The sequence below is a fragment of the Rhyacophila brunnea genome, unplaced genomic scaffold (genome assembly GCF_057557595.1).
Source record: "Rhyacophila brunnea isolate RB1 unplaced genomic scaffold, BYU_Rbru_1.0 scaffold_17, whole genome shotgun sequence".
Lineage (NCBI taxonomy): Eukaryota > Metazoa > Arthropoda > Insecta > Trichoptera > Rhyacophilidae > Rhyacophila > Rhyacophila brunnea.
This window is the reverse complement of record NW_028232827.1, coordinates 30,275,515-30,298,666: the sequence shown is the minus strand read 5'-3', so window position 1 is coordinate 30,298,666 and position 23,152 is coordinate 30,275,515. Positions and strand designations below refer to the sequence as shown.

At 32.5% G+C, this 23,152-nt stretch overlaps 1 protein-coding gene across 1 annotated transcript in view; it reads right to left on the bottom strand.

The window, feature by feature from the left end:
- Positions 1-23,152, bottom strand: part of LOC147073941 (uncharacterized) — a 49,897-nt gene that overhangs the window by 19,294 nt on the left and 7,451 nt on the right. The window contains exons 2-3 of the mRNA XM_085944475.1: positions 19,403-19,629; positions 4,508-4,707 (exon numbers count right to left, since the gene is read on the bottom strand). Of these exons, the coding sequence (XP_085800601.1) occupies positions 4,508-4,707; positions 19,403-19,629 (427 nt within the window). The remainder of the gene's footprint in view (positions 1-4,507; positions 4,708-19,402; positions 19,630-23,152) is intronic.

Sequence of the window (23,152 nt, the reverse complement as noted above, 5' to 3'; positions counted from 1 at the left end):
TTACTTAAACATAGCCACATACACATTATAACTATGTAAGTAGATTTTTTTATTTAGAACCGGAACCCAACCCTTGTCGATTTTTCCATTGGAACCGCTAATTATGGAGTTAGTGAGAATAGAATTGTTATAAATTAAAAACCTAATTTCGCCGGATTTGTATTCTCAAAAAATGACAACACAGAAATCTTGTACACGCGACTACAGTGACTTCCTTTTATCGCCGAGATCTTGTTGTGGACAATAGTATAATAATTATTCATGTTGAAAGTAACTTTGACGATTTGCTATCGAGGAGAATCGAGAAGAATCATTGGGCATATAGAAATAACTTGGTACCTAAACTAAGTAATAACGGAAACTTCCATTAAAAAATTCAACTCACTGGTTGGAAACAAAATGTATTAAGTAATTACTATAAAAGTTTTTACAGGACTATAATTTTTTGTCGGCTTCGCGATGTCTAGTTTACTTCCGTAGTCATTGGACGTCACGTCCTTGGTGAACAGCAATGACACGTGCAGATTTGCGAATTATATTTGAATTATAGGTAGGTAATATTTAATTTTGTCTAAAAAGTTCACCAAAACACTCGCCAGTTTTGGAAGTTATCAGGTGTTTTTTTTAATGTATCTGAAACCGTGGACTCGCAATATTGTCAATTGAAGCAAAGATAGCATTTAAATTATATTTAGTGCTATATATCGTGTTAAACTACAGACACACGGCATTTCCGTTGACGTGCGTCGACGCAGGTCTTATTTGATTTCAATTACATCCGATTAGAATCACCAATTAGATACAACAAATCTAACCGGTAATTCTAATCGGATGCTATTGGAATCAAATAAGACCTGCGTCCACGCAAGTCTACTGCAATGCCGTGTGTCTGCAGCCTTAGTAATGTATGGATACAATACATTTCTTAGATATTTGAGTCATGAAAGGATAATAAAAAGTACTGTATAAAAAATGTGACGGCATTTTGGCACTGCCTAGGGGCGGCATTTTGTCTAGGGACGTCACTGGAGTGGAGGTTTGTATTAACAGATTTTTTTTAGGAGAAATAGATGTTAGCCACTTGCTCAACCTATTAGGTCCATACTCCACACACAAATTGAAAAACAATATGTGCATTTGCCAGACCCAGGATTCGAACCTGGGACCCACGACATTATAATAAAAAATATAACTTGGCTATAACTACTAAGATGACATAATTGGACAAGGCTATTTTTTTAATATTCTAATTTTGAGGTACCAACAAATTAATATGTAGGTATATTTGGTTCAATGTGTATAATCATATTAAGTAATATCATACCGTGTACGTACAGGCAGAAGTCACTAACTCCAAATACACAGTTCTGAGATAATCAATGTTTAGTGTTTTTGGTATTCTTAAAATGGTTGTAAAATCTTTATTTTTTTAGTTATTCATTACTTTTATTTTTTTATATGTTCAATAATCTTAAATCGTGACTTCTGCCAGTCAAGTAGCATTACTTTTTCTATATAATGACATTAAAATCTCAATTTATTCTCAAAACTGGAGTTAGTGACTTCTGCCTGTACGCCCACGAATGTTTCTTCAATGTTCATCGTTTACTGACTCCTTCAATGATAATATCGTCGATGTTTTGATGATGAAAAGGGCGGATCAACCATTTTGGCGAAATTGAGATTTTAATGAAAAAGCAATATATACCTACCTCACTAGCTTTGTTGTGTAAAAACGGCGAATTTGTATCTCCACAGGAAAGTACTTAAAAACGATAATCGTAAGGGCGAATATCTACTTAGTATTAAAGATAAAAAGCGAATAATATGACATATTAGGCCTTTTGAAATATTATAAACCCTTCAGATAATAGGCTTTACTGACAGTATTCTTTCTAAGCTTTATTATCAACTTGTTAGATATTAACTATTTTCCTTTCGATAATTCGTCAGATGATAATTTTCCGACTGCCTTTCTACAAGGCATGTTTACTTTTCACTCTCTTGAATCTCGTCGGTCTCTTCTGCTCTTGAAACACTTTTGCTTGTTAGCGCGAGGGATGGTTTCCAATCCTGGTGTCCTAATGAATTTGAATTTACATGCGCCTGCCAATTACCTACGTGGTCGCAGCCATGATTTATTCTGGATCGGAACCGTTTCCTCGTGTCAAGCCTATCAGGCACCATTAGCGAGGGGTGCTAGATTAGTAAATGCGCTCCCTAAAGACATTTTCAATGATGTACTTTACATTTTGTTTTTGAAACTTTATTTAACTGTATAAAATTGTATGTTTTTTATTTTCAAAATTTTATTTTTCTGTATTAAATTATTATACTTACTTAATAAGTATGTTTTGATTTTTTTTCTGTTATTATTATTATATTCTATATTCTCTCTTGTGAGGGTAATATTTGTTATAATGTAAATCTCATGTTGTGTAAGTCTTGAATTTAGATTTGTTATGTCCACAATGTTTTGTATTCTTAAATAAATAAATAAATTATAATCATTCACAGGTAATTAATAATTAAATGTCAAATGTTAAAAATCCTCCTGTAAAATAGCATTTTGGTTAATTCGCCCATTTTTACAAAACACCGACGATATAATATAATATTAATTATCCTGCAATTGCCTGGAGAAAACACCCACCAAAGTATATGCATTGAATATTTTATTGTAAGCATGCATCAGCGTATTTAATTAACATTATCTGGAATTATTAGAATTGTCGAATGTAATGTACTGCGGTGCCTATGTGAAAGAATTGCGCGCGGTATAATTTAAAAACCGCTGGAATAATGCATTTTCATTATTAGTATCTGCAGGCCCAGTTGAAGTCGAAAACATATGGCAGAACTCATCGTCACATATCTCACGTCACTACTAATAAATATTTCACACAAAAAATTCCAGCTCGAACAAAAATGGTCTATTTAATAAACAAACTAACGAAATATTTAACTGTAAAAAAATAAAGGAAAAAAATATGAAAAGTCTACAGCAGTGTTTTCAATCGTAATGCCGCGAGTTTTCTAGTGTGCCGCCGTTTTACGTGGCGGAAAAAAAAACACTTGCTTTGTGCACAGCGTAGGACGCAGACCGCAGACACACGGCATTGCAGTCGACGAGCGTGACATGTGACGACGCATGGTCTTATTTGATTCCAATTGCATCCGATTAGAATCAACCAATTGGATAAAACGAATCTAATTGTGAGGTCCACTAGGTCTTTCAGGATTTTTTATAATACGTATGTTTTCTAAGACATCATATAAAAATTATATATTAAGAAACCGTGATCTATATTGATATTATTGTAACAGAGTAAAAAGTCGAATGTATGAAATTATTTTTCATGAAAATGAAAAAAAATTGTGAAATTTCTACATCATCTACTACCTACACTCTACAGGGATTTAATGAGAACCTAATACATTCGCCTAATTGCCCTAGTATGAAAATATCATTATTCAATATTTAAATTTAGTAAGAATGCGAAAATTCTAATAGGAAACATGTAGGTACTATTAAAAAATAATCAAAAACAATTTTCTTTAATTGATTATAAAGCAATAGATATACCTTCATACGTTTATGAGTGCCTAATAGATTTTCCAGTGCATCGATAAGAATGAAGTGAATATTTGAAAAGTAGATTACATTATGATAATTTTATATTTTTTTCAGAATCTACCTGCAGGTGTCTATGAAAGCCTGATACATTTTTTTTTAAAATATGAAATATCTATATTATTTTAAGCTAGTAAAATAGATGAAAATTGTAGAAGGCATTGCCGTTTTCACAAACAATATACCTGCAGGGGTTTATGAAAGCCTGATACATTTTATTTTTAAAATATGCAATATCTATATTATTTTAAGCTTAGTAAAATAGGTGAAAATTGTATAAGGCATCACCGTTTTTCACAAACAATCTACCTGCAGGGGTTTATGAAAGCCTGATACATTTTATTTTTAAATATGCAATATCTATATTATTTTAAGCTTAGTAAAATAGGTGAAAATTGTAGAAGGCATTGCCGTTTTTCATAAACAATCTACCTGCAGTCTTATGAGAGCCTAATACATTTTTTTTAAATATCGTTGTTGATTCTACAATACCTGCTATGAGTACAAAACCATATTGTCTAGGAGACAAATAAAACTAATCAATAAAAAAAAATCGGTGTGTAAGAAGTATAACTTATAACGCGCGTACATAAGTACACACACCGATTTTTTTTATTATACCGATGTTTGTTCTGCCACGGGTATTTAAAAGATGATCAAGTGTACCGCATAGATAAAATATTGTTAAATTTTCTATAAGTAGTCTCCAATATTTTATATAAATTGTCACTTTTATGTGTGTATTATTGTCCTATCAGAATATATGCTTTTTTAAGTCTTGAATAGGGATTGAGTTAATCATAATAAAGATAATACTTCACAAACAATCCTCTTAGGTATTCCTCGTCAAAATACTGTTAATAATATACTTACATGCCACTGTGAGTATCCTCACTAGTGGAACGGTTTTATCCTCATCCTCAAAACATATGTAAGCCGCGGTAAATGATTTCAAAGAGTTCCACGTGGACTCCATGCAATAGCTTCCTGGTGGTAGCACTGTCTTCTTTTTCTTTATTTTTGTCAGAAGTGATCCGTTTGTGTACAGAAAGATTCTTTCTTCTTGCAAATATCTGTAAGTACATTTATTCGGTTAAAAATATTTTAGCATTACAGTTTATGGGCAATGTTATACATGTATCTATACAATGGTCGAATAAATGCGTAGAGACCGACAAGTTTAACGTGATGCTCCATGGCGGTGCTGCCGCGGAGCCTCACGTTAAACTTGTCGGTCTCTAGTATCAATATAAACATGTATAATTTTTATTCGACACTGAATGGAGGTTTTCAGAACGCAACACATTGAAGTAGAGCATAACTTTGCACTGTGGCTCATGGATGAAAATGATGTTTTATATTCTAAAAATATTTATTGTACAATATATTATAATATCTATTTATTTATTTATTACTACATAAGTATATTAATACAAGTGAATATCATTTGATCTGATTTTATGTGGGGTAATAAGGCAAAGAGGCGTATGAGTGTAGTAAAAAGTGTAAAAAAGTGCAGTTATAAAACGTATACCTACTCTACGTACCCATCATTATCGCTCCGTAGATAGGCCATATAACAAAAAATTAAACACATTTTATTGAAAATACACATACAATTAGATACCTACTTAACTATGTAAATATTTTCGTAAAGTTATTGAGCGCTTTGCTTCGTAAAATTTTCCATTTCGAGCCCTGGTTATTGTGTAATTATGTAATTACATCCACGGTGGTCGCATGGCTTAAGCGTTGGACTATCACCCCGTGGGTCCCAGGTTCGAATCCTGGGTCTGGAAAGTACACATATTGTTTTTCAATTTGTGTGTGAGTCAGGGTATGGATCTAATAGGTTGAGCAAGTGGCTGACATCCATTTCTCGTAAAAAAACAAAATCTGTTAATACAAATGTCTAGTCTGTGGAGGCCCATATGATCCTATTAGGATCGGACATGGTCGGATGATGTACATATTATGTCCGTACCAATGGCATGCGTTGACCTTTGAGATCAGGCATGCTCTTCAAAAACATAAAAGTTTAATTTCTTTAATTTTGTTGGAACTATGGTGGAACTGCATTGTATTGTTGTTTTAATTTAATAAAATGCAATTTTTTTGTAGTACTTATTCCACTTTTAATCAATAAATTGGGACCGGTTTCGTCCGCCTCAGAAAGAAATCTCAGTTGAAGAAGCCTCAGTTGAAAATGTCTCTCTGAGGCTGACGAAACCGGTCCTAATTTATTGATTAAAAGTGGAATAAGTACTACAAAAAAATGCGTTTTATTAAATTAAAACAAAAATAAAAGTTTAACATTTTTCGTCACGGCAGATATTCAAATTTCGATAAAAACTATTTGCAAAGCATAAAAAAAGATACCATCAGAAAGGAAGTCCCATGCCACAACACATTTTTTCTCATAGGGAGTAGTACAGGAAAGCTAATACCTCTGTTTTTGGAATTATTTATTGGTTTTTTTATGTCGACTTGTACGATCATATGGATATCTTGGAATAATTAATTGATCTCTGTTCTGGCAGAACACACTAACTGGATAATACTAGTTTTGAGTAATTTGACTTTGAAGTTGTTAAAATGTTTGAAATAATGGTCTATCATGTGAGTTTATTAAGTAATCGTAGAAAGGATGACTTTAAAATAAAGACTATTTATTTATTAAGAAGATTTCCAGACGGTAGAGTTTGAAATAAGGAACATTTTGGTACTAACTCAATATCTCATTTTTTCAAATTAGTGTCTTCTGCCAGAACAGTGACGATACGCTAGTACCTATATTAAAAATTCTGATAATTTATCTCGTACCTACTGATAATTAATGTTGTTTTACAAAATACTGACCTCGGCAAATTACATCTGGAAATGAATTCCTAACCAAATTATTTGAATAAGGCCCACATAATATTAAAAAAAAAAAAAAAAAAAAATCAGTCTATGCAATTAATAAATTATATTTTGTAGAATGTCGATATGTGTATGCATATTCATTTGCATTTAATTTTGTATAGAAATCGCTGTCTCTTGTCCAAACAGGTTTTTAATATTTTGTTATGTGGGTATTTATAACCGAAATGAATCTAGATCATTGTCATAACATAATATAATAATATTTATATTACGTATCTATGAACCGAAAATCAAACCATAATTGAATAGTACTTTACCAGTACGTATCAATGATACAGTGTTAAACTTAATTTTCGTCTGGTGCAGTAAAATTATTCAGTTATCATTTATTTATCATGGTTTTTTTTATTATATTTTAGGTAAGAACCTACTTAGGTATGCTTACATACTGTTGTTTAAATGCTAGAAGATATCAATATTTGACCACGTATTTTTCGACTTATACGTGGTGTACATGAGTATTGACTTTGTGTGTCCCTGATAACTATCCTAGAAATCGGGAGCATCAGTTGTTTGTTCTCCCCAGGAGCAGAACTAACCTACCATTGGTGATTCCAATTGGGAGGGCAATAACTCTGTTCAACTAAATTGCTTCGGATGTTGATATATTCCACCTACGTGAGTATGAGTATATGTGGACGTTGTTTTATAAATTCTTAAAAAAGGGTCTGCTTAGCTCATTCGGTGTACTTCATTGTATTTAAATTAGATATATTTATGTCTTTATTTCCAAATGTCATGTTGTGAACGTCTTAAATTAATAATTTGTAATATCAGCTACATGTACAAATAAATAAAATTTGAATTTGAAATACATATCATTAATTTTCTAAAATATTTCGGTCACTGTACAAATTACTATGATTTAAATAAAAACAAGTTTGATAAAAACTTATATGATATTAGGTGAGACTAGGGAATCCAACCCCGAGCCAAAATTCTTATTAAATTTGGATTACAATTTGACAATCCCGGGATTGGCATTTTTCCCATTGTTAATATAAAAAAATTTAATTTACAAATAACATTGATAAAATCGGTCAAAAATAAATCTAGTATAATTTATACTAGTTAAGACATTTATTGTTAATATTGTATACGTTCAATCTTGGAAATACATAAGTTTAATGGAGTCAATAATATTTTAATATAAATAATAATGTGAATTTAATATGAGATTGCTGTTTCTGATGATAGTAAAGCAAATCATGGTGTACTTATGGCCTTTCCGCTTTATAAATCTAATTAGTCAGCCAAATATAAAACTGCCGTAAAACGTATGAGATCATGGTGGAATTACTTTGTTAATAGTGCGAAGCATTGTTTTTTTCCAATCTTTCTCATTTTTATTAATTTATGTGAAAAAATAAAATGAATCGGCAACTTACAAATGGGTATAAATCAAACTTTATTCAAACTCAGTTTATTTCTAATGTAGTTATTTGTTATTAAAAGTATTTTTTCTGTTATATTTTCGTTTTTATTTTATTTTCCATAAAAATTGATAAAATAAAATAAAAGTTAAGGAATTATGTTTATCAATCCCGGGATTCATAGGTATCGTAAAAAGCTCGGGATCCCGGGATTGGAATCGCTAGGTGAGACATTTTCGTTTCCCTGGGCACATTAAGTGTAATGGAGTTTCATAGTTCGCACATAATACGAGTAGTATAATAATTTTAAGTAATTTTATATACATACTTAAATATACTTGTATTATGTAATCAAAATAAATGAGAGAAACATAAAACTAGTAAGTAGGAATAGATATCTTGTACATGACTGTATCGATAAAACTAAATGCAATAATTCTCAGTAAGACAACGTTAGGGAACACAGGTTTCAACGCAGGGAACTCAGAGATAATGGGAACGGAAATACCTAACGGGTAAGGAGTAGCAGGTAACCGATCTCGAGTAAGGAATAACCGGGATAAACTTAAACACGTGTCAAACAGTGGCTTGTTAGCCAGTTAGCCAGTAAAGCAGTTAAAACAATGAATTCGGACGGACACGTTGAAACACATAACAGATAATAAATATAATTCTGATAGGCTATAATATTCAATATGTTACATTTTGGTGCAAGGTTTTGAATGTGTCCTACGAAAATTATAGTGTGTGTAATACACCGATATTAAATGAGCGCCAATGCATAAACCGAGAGCAGTTGTCAGTATTCGACGTATGACGTATTCTTGACACCAGGAGCGAAGGTTGGAGGTAGGCTGTTAAGATCCGCCGTAAATAGTGCACACTAAACTTTATCGGGCATATATATTAGTTTTCATTGAAATAATACTACAAGAATTTACAGATAGAAGGTGTTCGTTAGTTTTTAAAATTCAATGAAACCCCGCGAAACCAAGCCGTAATAGATAATAGTTAAAAAACAGTCGTCTATCTATAAAATAACTAAAAAATATGCAATTAAATCATACCTACATAACTTTGAATATTTTATAGATTGAGTAATGTTTTTTATCTATTATAGTTTGGTTTAGGCAGGGCTTAATGAATTTATAAAAATTAACCAACAATATGTGTAAAATATACCTATTCCTAATCCAACGAAAACAAATAAGTATGAATGAAAAAGTGTGCAAAATTTTGTAGTATCGCCCAAAATATACGAAAACTATTATGGTTTGTTTAGGCAGGGTTTAATTGATTTTTTAAAAACTAACCAATAATATCTGTAAATTGTAATCTTAGTCCAATAAAAACAAATACATATGACTAACAAATTTAATGTGCACTTTTTATGGCGAATCTTAACAGCCTACCTTCACCCTTCGCTCCTGCTGTCAAGAATACGTCATACGTCGAATACTGACAACTGCTCTCGGTTTATGCATTGACGCTCATTTAAGCTTATTTAAGTATACACGCTAGTGCACGTGAATAATGCGTGTTTCATTTTCGTAGGACACATTCAAAACCCTGCACCAAAATGTAACGTATTGAATATAGCCTATCGGAATGGGTCTAGGACGATTTGGCAGCGGGACAACTGGACGCCACGCAATTCGACATTGAATAGACGTTAGGTACCTACCTAAAAGTACTTAAAAATATTATTATTATTTATATCATAATCATAATTATTTAATAGTTGGTGAGAATTTAAATAATATTCACACGTAAATCATTATTTAATCGTGGATATGTTTAAGTTCCAACGAAAAAAGAGTTTTTTTTTTATTTTATATAAAGCCTTAGGCATGGTAATTCTCAATCCGCAATAAAAAAAACATTATGTTAAGAGTAAAATGAATTAAAACTAGGTACTAAGTATTAGATAGAAATTGATTAAAATTCCTCGTCTACGTTCTGTATACGTGTCTACGACAGTACGGTGTCCAATTGTCCTGGCGTCCAGTTGTCTCATTCCCTATCGGAATTTTATTATTTGTTCTGTGTTTCAACTTGTCCGTCCGAATCCATTGTTCTAATTTTACTCTTTGTTTACTCTATACTTGCAAATACTCAGAAAATGTGCATACGTGCTGCTAAAAATCGATTACATCTGTGACTAAGGCGTGATTGTGAAGATAAGAACATTTTTATCGGACAAGGTAATCAAAGTGAAAGATGTAGTAGACTATGAGAATCCGACGTAAATAAGTCAGCCATACTTATTTATTTTAATTGAATTTGGAATACAAATTACAGATGGTGTTGTTTAGTTTCTAAAATTCAATTTAAACCTGCCTAAGCCAAACGACAATATACATAATTTGAAAACACCTCAGATATAGTGGCGAGGGGTGGATTAATAATACACACTAAGCTTTGTCAGTCATACCTATTTGTTTTCATTGAACTAAGAAAACAATTTGCTGGGTAAACCGATCCATCATAATATAGGTATGCTATGAGTGATCCGACAAAAATGGTGCACACCTTTTCAGTCATACTTATTTGTTTTCATTGAAATAATAATGCATATTATTACAGATGGTGTTCGATAGTTTTTTTACAACGATTATATTAGCTCGTATTCTTGTTTGTCCGGTGTTTGTTTGTCCAGTACAAATCTTGCAATCGATTTTTAACTAGCTTTCCGACTGGCTAGACATTTGAAACTTTTAGAATATATCAGAACACTATGCCAATGCATTCTTTTAATACTTTTAGGCATCTTTAATCAGAATTGAATTCATTTTCAGTTGATTCTGTTTTGTATGGAAAGTTATTTCAGAAAAATCCGTAAAAAGTAAAAAACTATTATTGTTTGCTAAGGGGGTGGTCCTAACAACTAAATTATTAACATATACGTGCGTTACTATGGAAATCAAAATGAAATGTCAAATTGACATTTCAGTATTATATATTTGTTTGTTTGTTTGTTTTTTATTTACTTCATATCAAGTACAAGTTTGAGCATATTGAGCATAATAATTCAACAGAAAATTAACGCCTAAGCTAAACCATAATCGATAAAAAATATATCTATAAAATACGAGTATCTAAAATTATGCAGGTATGGTTTAATGCTACTTACAATTTTACATATTTTATAGATAGGTACACGAATATTTTTTTGATTATTTTACTTATTATTACACCATGGCTTGGATTAGGCAGGGTTTACTTGAATTTTATAAACTAACATACACTATCTACATTCTAAAGATTATAGGTAGTCTTGGTTCAATAAAAAGAAATGCGTATGACTGAAAAAGTTTAGTGTGCACGGCGTCCCGACAAAACCGCCCGGACATTGCCGCCAAAACAATTTAGAAATGAAACAATTTTTATTTTTACATAATATTATATTTTAGATATGTACACAAACATTATAAAGATATAAAAAATATGAATTACTTATTTAAAATTAAATTTAAATATTGTGTGCTAACCTTCTTAAATATTCTTAATTATAAATACTACCATAGAAAGGCATTTACTATGTGTTAAAAGCATGATTAAGTTATTACTCTACTAACAGCTACAACTGGTTAAATCTCAAATTACACTGTTTATCGTAAGTATGTAAATTCTATCAATACGCAATTCGAAAAATCAAGAGAGCACTTGTTTTATATATTTTGTATTTTTTGCGGGCGGTTTTGTCTAGGCGGATTTGTCCGGGCGGTATTGACGAGCACTGGTACGGGCGCATTTGGTTTGGTGGTAATGTCTGGGCAGCGGTATATAATGATTTGTAAAAATGTGACGTCAGAAAATCAATAGAATAACGAATTTAGATAGGAACGAAAAAAGATTTTTTGACAAAGTGTGAGGATAGATGGAGAGGGTCAAAAATACTGTAAATCGTCATTAATGTAGATACTTATTTTTAGCATGCAGTCTGTTTACTTTTTTAATAGGCACCTATATAAATATTTTATCGTGTTCTGAGAATTTGCAAATAAAATTAGTCATATTTTTAAATGATAGATATTCGTGTGTTTTCAAATTCCAATATTCATTTAAATAATATTGATTCACCGGTTAGGAAAAATGACCTTTTAATTAAAGAATAATAATAGAGGAAAATAATATAATTATTAATATAATATACACTGATATTTTAATTAAAATGATTCACTTTCAACATACCTGTCTAAAGGAAAACCAACTCTTTTAAATTTTGGCGCCAGATATCTAGGTAGGTATATATCAGCGATGGCAAATACGTGGCACTCATGCCACAGTTGGCACGCTACAAGTTTTCGACGGCACGCTGTGAAAACTCTGCCGTTCTGGGCAGTGTTGATAATGTGCCGCCCTTATACAGTGCGCGACCTGCCTATCCCACGGGACGCCACTGATTCTGTGTATTTAATTACTTTTAGAATACGGTGATTGACGTCCTTTTTGTATAACCTCGTCCATTGTAAATAAATATGATATGACGTGGAAAACACTAGTTTTAAACAATGTTCAAGACTCAAGAGGATGAAGCAATCGTATACCAACTACCTGATCTTCACCTTTGGTTATCGTGATAATGCATTTATCACTAATTCGTGAACAGACAAGACATGTTATTGATTATCGATTACTTATTTTGGCACCTACATACTTAAGTACTTGTTTAACCGAATGGTTACTATCAAGGGAATCCAATCCCGAGCCAAAATTTTGATCCCGGGACTGATCCCGGAATTGGCATTTATTTCAATAGTTAATATTAAATTTTTATATAAACAAACAACATTGATAAAATCGGTCAAAAATTTCTAGTAGGTACTTATAATTTATACTGTTTAAGACATTAATTTATTGTTAATATTGTGTATCTACATTTAATCTTGCAAATATAGGTATAGGTTCAATGAAGTAAATAATATTATATAATTATAGTAAATAATAATATGAGTGCAGTCATTTGACACTTCCTCCGCCAATTTTTACCACGTTTTTATTAGCTAGTATTCTTGTTTGTCCGGTACAGATTTTGTCTTGTGCAGTACAAATTTTTTAACTAACCTTCCGACTAGCTAGACATTTGAAACTTTTAGAATAAATCAGAACACGACGACAATGCATTCTTTTAATATTTTTGGCCATCTTTAAGCAGAATTGAATTCATTTTCAGTTAATTCTGTTTTGTATGTTTCGGAAAAAATCGTTAAAAGTAATATTTGCTACTCACTATTATTGGTTGCTAAGGGGGTCCTACCAACTAAATTATTAATATATACGTGCGTTACTATGGAAATCAATATGAAATGTCAAAATGACATTTCTGTATTCTATAATATTTATTCAGTATTTCTATCAAGTACAATAAAAAGTTTTTATTAATACATTGAATTATCAAGTTTATATGATTCAAAAGAAAATTTAAAAACGTGGTATATAAAAAGTTCTTTTTAGCTTGTAATTATTTACATTTAGCTGTAGCTAGATGTGAAATAGTATTTCCAAATTGAATTTATATCACCATCTTTCTTGTGAATGTGCAATTTAAATTCTTAAATATCTGTGGGTGTCCTCCTGTCGAAATGCGATCTTAGAACTGATTGAAATAAAAAAGATTCCATATTAGATAGTACCTATCTGAAAAGAGTGATTGTTTTGTCGATTCGTAACATTTTCAAATTTCTCATTGTTATTATTTTAAAACGAAAGATAATAAAAAGCAATCAATGACGTTTTTATTGATGACAAATGCATTAACTTCCCCATATTATGTTATGATCGAGTTTAGATTTTAATGCATTTTACATCCATTAAAACATTATTCATATTAATTACATATTTTTTTTATTCATAATTAAGAAGATTTTAAGAATGTACCTACCATTCTAATTATTGAACATATAAAATTTGTCGCAATTAAGCATGGCAGTCGTAGCATAGTGGTAATGCACACGGCACGATACCCAAGAGACGCAGGTTAGATTCCTGCCGGGTGTCTTACTTTTTTCAAAAAAAAAAAAAAAAATCTATTGGCTTTATTTTCTGTGTGAGTGTTTTCAAAATTATGTATATTTTCTATTTAAAATTTTTCGTGGCATAAATTTATTTAAATAAACAGATTTATTATTTTTCTGATGTTGTTACGATTGCGTATATGGCAGTAAAAACAATATTATCCGTGAGCATCTGGCGATTCCACCTGTGACATGTGGAAGTACATACATGTAGTTAACATAATCATTTTTTTCGAGATTATGTTTATTCATAGGTATCGAAAATTGTCCGGTATCCCGGGATCCCGAAATTGGATGAGGAAAAAATTCAGTTTCAAAACGCATGTCGTTTTTTTGTTTTTAGCATGTTCCTTCTCTAATTATAAACTGATTGCACTCGATTTGACAAAAAACAGCATGGAATACCTCATCCATGGCACCCACATCTTGAAGCGGGCCCCCAGGCTAGGATGTTATCACTAAGGGTAAAGGCGATGCGCTACATTAGTGTTTTCCATAGTGTACGCGGTAAAATTAAGGTGTAGTTTTTGTATTTTCCCAACCATTTGTATTATGGAGTTATCGAGTATCGGCACACAGTAAAAATTGCATCGTACAATCAAATATTTAAATTATTAATAATTATTGAAGCAAAATAGCTCCGCAGGCGACTTTTAGAGCAAGTTTGTGGTCTGTGTTTATCTCACCCGTCTGGTCAACTCGTCACGCCGGGCCCTTGCTGAGCCCGGGTCCCTAGGCTAGAGCCCTGTCAGCCCCCACCTTGTGGGGGCCATGGCCACATCAAGCAAGTGTTGTAATCAAAGGTGCGTTTCCCCAACGCAACATGACGCAACCGATTAGTGAGAAAATTTGAAAGGGGGCCTCTGAAGTGTTAAAACCTGCCACTCGGTTATTAAATTATATTTAAATTTGAAAAAGATTCATTAATTTAAAAAAAAGACACATTGAGCACATAACAAATTATTAATTCAAGACACTCACAATATGACATTTAGAATAAAGAGTACAGGTAAATCAACTTAGTAAAAAAAAAGAAAAATTCACTGCAAAAATAATTTCATGGGAAAAGAAATAAAATTAAAAAAAAACAACGACAATTCAAGAAGAATACAAATTAAACAATAAAATAGAATTTAAAAAATAAAATACATAATGCATCGTTAAAGATTTCTACATCTCTGCGGAGTGCACGATGCACATTTATCACAAATTCAGTGGAAAATAGATATAGCCCAAAGCATAACAAAATCTGTGCATAAAAATAAGGGTGCTTACCTCTTTGGGTCGGATAGTACTGACATAAAATTAACGTCAGTAGGTACTATACGACCCAAAGAGGTTGGACGGTCTTTAATATATGGCCATATATTTTCGATACAACATTTCACGGTGAAGTGTGATATGGCGAACTGCATACGTACAAGTTTCCGGACACGACGTCTTCGCCCTGTCACACCCCAGTATTGGGGCATAGGGCAAGTTGCACCACTTCCCTCGGTCCATCGTCACATCTCGCGCTTCCCACCGTGTGAGAAGATACATCAGATAGTCATACGCGGACCAAAATTATAACACCCGTACTATACATAATTATTATGGTATATACCAGTGGCGAAGGGTGACTTTTCGAAAGAGGTAGGCTGTGGAGATCTGATAAGAAGAACACACTTGTCAAGTATACTTACGAGAAATAAGAAGATAATTCGATATTACTACAAATGAATAGGTACACACTTATTTTTCTTTCGACCATGTCCGATCCTAATAGGATCATATGGGCCCCCACAGAGTGGAGGGTTGTAAACACAATGCTTACGGGCCCTTTTAATTAATTTTGTATTTAACGTGTTAATTTGCATTTGAAAAGTAATTAGCAAAAATACAATTTTGTGCGGCCCGTAAGCTATGGGTTAACAGATTTTATTTTTACGAGAAATGGATGTCAGCCACTTGCTCAACCTATTAGGTCCATACTCTGACTCATACACAAATTGAAAAACAATATGTATACTTGCCAGACCCAGGATTCGAACCTGGGACCCTCGACACTATAGACCGGCGCTTAAGCCACGCGGCTATCGTGGACACGACGTGGAATGACACACTAATGTAATAAAACTTCACTGACGACATAAAATTAAGCGATAAGTTTAAATTAAGTACGTATTTTTTCAAAAAAATTATACACATCAAAAATCATTAGGTAAAAGTTCTTTTTATTTTTAAAAACAGTCTATATTTATTAATATTCGATTAAACACCATAGAAATTATTTTTTTTAAATTATCTAATTAATAATTATTTAGTTTTAGGCTCTGCGATCGGAGCTTACCTTAGTTCATACAATTCGATAGAATGGGCGGGGCTACGTGAAGTAAAGTCCATATGAAAAAAGTTGAGAATTATTTGAAACATAATCCGACCTTTATTTACGTCAAGACAGATGGCGCGCTGTGGTATGTTTTTTAAAACCTTTACAGATTGTTTTGTAATGATGTGTGTGTAATACATTACTATACAAACGGCATTTCTCATTGGCAAAATAAATTATTTTATAGAATATATATTATTCACTGTTCTGGCAGAAAACACTAATTCGAAAAACTTACATTTTGTGTTAGTACCAAAATGTTCCTTATTTCAAACTTTACCGTCAAGGAAACCTTCTTAATAAATAAACAGTCTTTATTTTAAAGTCATCTTTTTTACGATTACTTAATCATGATAGACCATTATTTCAAACATTGTAACAACTTCAAAGTCAAATTACTCAAAACTAGTATTCTCCAGTTAGTGTGTTCTGCCAGAACAGAGACGATTTTATAATCAAGTGATTATATAAATAAGTCAATATGCAATTAAATAAATATTTTTTCTTAATAAGGTAGGCTTCAAATAATCGCCTAGTATGGAGTCTTCGACACTGGTATATACCTACTGACAGTACTGTTTGCAACTTTCATAAATTCGCTCTCCATTGTTTTCTGGGTTCGTTTGGCAAAAGAAATTAATCGGCGATCGACAGTTCGAAAGTGAAGTTATATACGATTTCGTTTACATAATATGTCAAGGAAATAAAATTATAGCAATTGCCATCGAGGAATACTAATTGATCAGTGTGCCCGTGTTCTGATTTTCTGTTTTTTTTTTAACAGCATGCGGCGCCCATTTTGATTTTCACTGATGATGAATGCATTATAATATTATTCAGTTGTGAGGCCGTGAACTATAATTGGAATCATTTACATTTTTTTCATAAACGTATTATTTTTTTATCAGATATCAAAATAAATCCAAGAGAATTCACTTTCCAATCTAAGCAAATTCTGACTTTTGCAAAGTGATTCGCGAGTAAATTTACGTCTTTCCGAATTCGGGTTTGATCCAACGTCTCAACGCGTGGTTGCGAAACAAAAATAGTATGTATATCAATTAAATGAATACGAACGATTCTAGTGAATTGCATTATATTTTTGATAATGTTAAGCCGCGTACTCATTAGGAACCGGCACCGGGACAACTGGGCGACACGCAATCAAATAAAATTCGAAAATAAATAGACATCCGTGAATTATACGTACTTTTAAAATATATATTTAATATTATTAATTATATATTTAAATTATTATATAACACCCACGGTGGCCGCGCGGCTTAAGCGTTGGACTATCACGCCGTAGGTCTCAGGTTCGAATCCTGGGTCTGGCAAGTACACATATTGTTTTTCAATTTGTGTGTGACTCAGGGTATGGACCTAATATGTTGAGCAAGTGGCTGACATCCATTTCTCGTAAAAAAACAAAAAATCTGTTAATACAAACCTTTACTCTGTGGAAAGGCCCATATGATCATATTAGGATCGGACATGGTCGAAAAAAAATATTATATTATTATTTAATATTTGTGGACAATTTAAATATGCACACGTAAATAATGATTTAATTGTGCATATATTTTTTAAGTTCCAACAATAGCTGAGTTCTATTGTTTTCATATTAAGCCCCAGGGATAATGATTCTCAATCCGCAATAATAAAAACATTGTGTTAAGAGCAAAATGAATTACAACTACCAAGTAGTAGATAAATACTTAAAAATACTGTCTGTATAAAATCGTAACAAACGTCTATTTATTTCATTCAACGGCGCGACGCCCAATTGTCTTTGCGCCCAGTTGTCCCAGTCCCCATTAGCGACCCGTAACTGTGGCCGTTGCAGTTACAGTAACTAATATGGACGCCAAATAATTATTTGCTCGCATCTAAAGTGTTGGTTACAGGATCTGGAACGGCTACAGTTACGTCTTGCTAATGCGGCTAATGAGTGCTTGGCATTATGCTTTCGCAGTGGCGAAGGTAGGCTGTTAAGATTCGCCATAAATAGTGTACACTAAACTTTGTTAGTCAAACGTATTTGTTTTCATTGAAATAAGACTACTATTTGTTATTTATAGATTTATCTCGTCGAAATTTATTGAAAACATAAAGATCCTGATTGACGTGCTAAATTTATATAACATGTCAAATATATTGTTCTAGTTTCATTTCGTAACATCTAGATGTTACGGGTAAGTCAAAAAAAATCAGTAGAGTCTAGAGACGTATTCTACGCTGCAAATCATGGTTACATCCAATGTTACCTGTAATGTGTCCGCACACATGTTTTCATCCACCGCACAATCCTCATAGAAAAAGAAGGTTTCCTTTGCCAGATTTTACTTTTGTTCGATTGTATAAACATGTCATTATTTTAGTGTCCGGATTAAACTCATTTATAATAATACATAATAATAATATTATATATTAAATACACTAATTCATAACATTTTTAGTCATATTTTTGTCGAGACAAACAAATAAGTTTTGTGTTTGAAATTGTGCAAAAAATTGGTTGACTGGCTGGAATTTTCATAAAATTGATTACTTTCTAGTGTTTTCGCTTTGCCTGGGGCGTTGAATTGCCTAGGGTCGGTCCTGAGTGTATAAGTACCATATAATTCGGGGAAAGAATTTTTTAACGTAGTTGAAAAATTAATAAAAAATATTTTTTTTGCATTCATCGAAAAACCCTTTGTTTTCAAGGTTTATTTTGCATAAAAGTGTTTATATCGAACAAAAACAACCCAACATACAACTATATCGATTTAATATAGATATTAAAAAAACGATCTGCAAGTTTAGTAAGTATTTAATATATTTTATCAACGAATACTTTTTTTCTCTTTATTTCCTAAAATATTGATGAAATTAATGAAAAATTGTATGTGTGTTTTGTGGGGTGGGGGGGTGTACATTTACCGCACCGGGTGACACCAACCCTAGTTACGCCGCTGCTCAAATGCGTTGACGATCCGCATACACAATAAAAAAAATTAGGGGAACGTTGGTTACGTCCCTGACAAAATGTACTGCCGACTTCTTAAAAAATACTTAATATTTTTGTAAAAATACTTACTTTCCATATTTGCACGGATTTCCGACGACAGTAGCATATTTAATTCTTTTGGCATATGTCCGGTTGCTGTAAAACAACTTTGGTTTGAACTTCAACACGGTGGTAGCACAGACCTGTGAAAGCTTTCCATGCCCAACTGTGGTGCTGTTTGTTTCTTCCATCGACAAATTTTGCCCAAGAGGGCAACATTTGTATATTATTACCGGTTTTTCATTCGATAACGTACTCTGTAAAAACAAAAACAAAAATATAATGTAAGTAGTTATTTTTTTATCCACGAATAAAAATATTTTCACTGCTTGCGGCGAAGTTTAGTGAGTCAAAGTGATTATCTCTGTTTGTCATTTTATATTTCTTAAAAATATATTTTAATTCATATCATTGTTTGCAAAAATAATTAACATAATTAAATATTTTTTTTATTCAACAAATAATTCGAAAGATATAAGAATGTAACATTCTTTTCTTGAACATACATAATTTGAAAACGCTTCGGGATTCGATTGCCAATGGTAACTAAATTTAGAAAGCGCTTCAGAGAGTATTGTAAAAACATGTATTAGTTCAAATTCGTCGCAATTAGATAAGATGCCTATTGCATGTGGTCGATGCGCGTGGGCGCGAGTCCAGAGAGTCCAGAGTCGAACCCTGCTGGGTGTCATATTTAAAAAAAAAAAAGATTTTTTCTATCGGTTATATATTTCTCAGAAGCGTTTTCAAATTATATAATATGTTCAATAATTAATCAACAATAATTCAAATTGGCACATTACCTTATCATTACATTACATTACATTATACAATTGGTACATTACATAATCTATGGAAATTGGTAGCGTCAAATACAGTCGAACTTGGTTATTATGATCACGAAAATAGCAAGATATCAGATGTAATGAGAAAACATTCGTTGACATTTTAGTTTATGATTTTCTCCATACATTTATTCACTTTTATAACGAGTTACTTCTCGGGTATACCGAGCAAAACTGTTAATGTGTCGATCGTTTATAAACAAAATTTTCGACGCTAAGCAATAAAATCCGACCGGGCAGTTAACTAGACCGATGCCGCCGGACATCGTGCTGTGGGTCTCAGGTTCGAATCCTGGGTCTGACAAGTACACATATTGTTTTTCAATGTGTGTGTGAGTCAGGGTATGGACCTAATAAGTTGGGCAAGTGGCTGACATCTATTTCTCGTAAAAAACAAAATCTGTTAATACAAACCTCTACCCAGTGGAGGCCCATATGATCCTATTAAGATCGGACATGATCGGAAAAAGAAAAAAAAAGAATAAGACACAAGATTTGAGAATGTAACAGTCAATTTATATTGAATATACTTACATGATTTGAAAACATATCACGCATATACGCACTATAAAAAATCATTTTGTAGACAAAAACACGACACCCGACGGGACTTGAACCCGTATCTCTGCTGGATTTGCGCCAGTATGCTTTTCCAATTTAGCTACGGACATCTTCTCTACATAATTCTCGCAATACAACTAGGACGGCATAGATACTTGAGTAATATGCGGACTGATATCTCAAAGGGCGAGTGCACTCACTCGAACAGTGAAAGATGTGAGGTTTGATTAATTTGTTCGAGTCCCAGTCGCTTTGAGTCTGGCTCGTAGCCTCACGATCATAATTACTATCGTCCGTTTGTTTAGTCCCCGCTGTTTTGTATTTTAGACACGCCGTATATATTATTTTTTTTATTAAGCTACGAAGTCTCAATTAAGTCTTATTAAGCTTTACGTTTACATATTATACACTTTTAATACATATTATTACAATAATTACTCATATAGTTATTACAATTCAAATTTACAGGAGAGAAAAAAAACAAAATCAATTTACACTTGTAGGCCACACTCCTTCAGAAACATTTGGACACACTGGAACGCCTTGATATTCGGCCGAGCCAAAAATATCGAAAGTAAAAGTGGAAATTGGTACTTTTGTTTACTTAGTTCTTCAAGAAGCCTCCGTCTTTGAGCATCATACAAAGGACATCGCCAATCAACGTGATTATCATCTTCAATCTCACTTCCGCACTGACACCAAGGGTCATTTATTATATCCAAGTGAGCCAGGGATGCGGCAAGATTATAATGGCCCGCTCTACAGACACTCCGTATATTAAAGGATGCACCAGATGATTGTTACGGGCCTTGTATGTCGTAGAATGGCAAATAGAGTGGGGCCATCCAACTGAGAAAGCTGTTCGACAGTCAAATAAGTCAAGATCCTCAGTTATAAGGTTCTGGCGAGAAGGAAGAAAAAGTAGTATTTCATTCACTTAACAGTGTTTCCCAAAGTGTGGTACGTGTACCCCCTTGGGTACGGGAAGAGTTTGGTGGGCGTACGCGCTGCACCTGGCTTTAGCTGCGTCTGGTGCAACAAGCATTAATACGACATCAATAATATAATATCCATGCTAGAAGGTTTATCGCATATTTTTGGTATTAGCTTCAGACGGATTCTTTAAAAATAAATATAAGGAGTGTACTTTAACATTATTCTGGTTGCAAATCGAACATGTGTATCCAGTTTTAACAGAGAATGTCCTGAAAAACATCTTGCCTTTTCCAACTTCATATGTGAAGTTGCCTTTTCAGCATTTTGTAGACAAGTCAAAAAAAGGAACAGGCTTTTGGATGTGGAACCGCATCTAAGATTAAAATTAATAACCAGGGAAACAAATAATTACGATGATCTGTCGTCTCAACATAAATAAGTTCATCCTTCTCATTGATTATAATGAATGTTAGGTATTTATAATATAACTTTTATTAATATTTTACTATGAATGAATTTTATGTTTCGTTTATTATTAGTTTGTTTATGTACTTACTAAAAAGGAAAAATAAATATATTTTGATTGTTATTAAAGTATCTGCATTTTTTTTTGAAGAGGGGTACTCAGTGTTATGAAAATTATAGAAGGGGTACACAGATGTCGAAAGTTTGTTGAAAGTTTTTTTTTTTTTTTAAATAATATGTATTTTTTTCGTTTTTGAGGGGGGGTGAGGTCACGAACCCCCTCCCCCCCACGTTATGTGCGCGCCAGGAAATATGTTATAATATAGTACCTACCTATATGAAGGTCAGCCGAACTAGCCCTCTGCACAGCAGACAATAATAATTATTATTGCTCTGCTTGTATGCACCGCCTACGTATTTTTTAAAACATTTTGCGGGCATACGTTTATAATATGTAGTTGTCATGAATCAGTCGAATGGTATTAACTTTAATGTCAATGCTTGGTGGAAGGACAAGAGTTGACGTGCTACTGAAATTTTAATACTTACATAAATGATATTTTTGCCAGGAAAACAAGAATATAATATGTTTTTATTATTAAATCTACCGATATTAATTATATTTGGTAAAAGACTCGAAATAGACCGGAGCACTGTTCCGGTTCATGGAATCGGCAAAAATATCCCTCCGTCTCGTGAAAAAATAAGATAACTATATGAAAAATCTAACAAATTTAATTTTATAAAATACACAGAAAATTAGGTAACTGTGTTAATATTTTCGGAAAAATATCGAGCGCTCCAGTTCGTAAAATTGTCCATTTCAAGCGATTTCTCACATTGTTTTTTTAAAGATATTTATGTAATTATAACAATAAGTATTTATTTATAATTAACTATTTCTTTTATTCAACGAATAATTCACAAGATTTAAGAATGTATCATTCTAATTATTGAACATACATAATTTTGA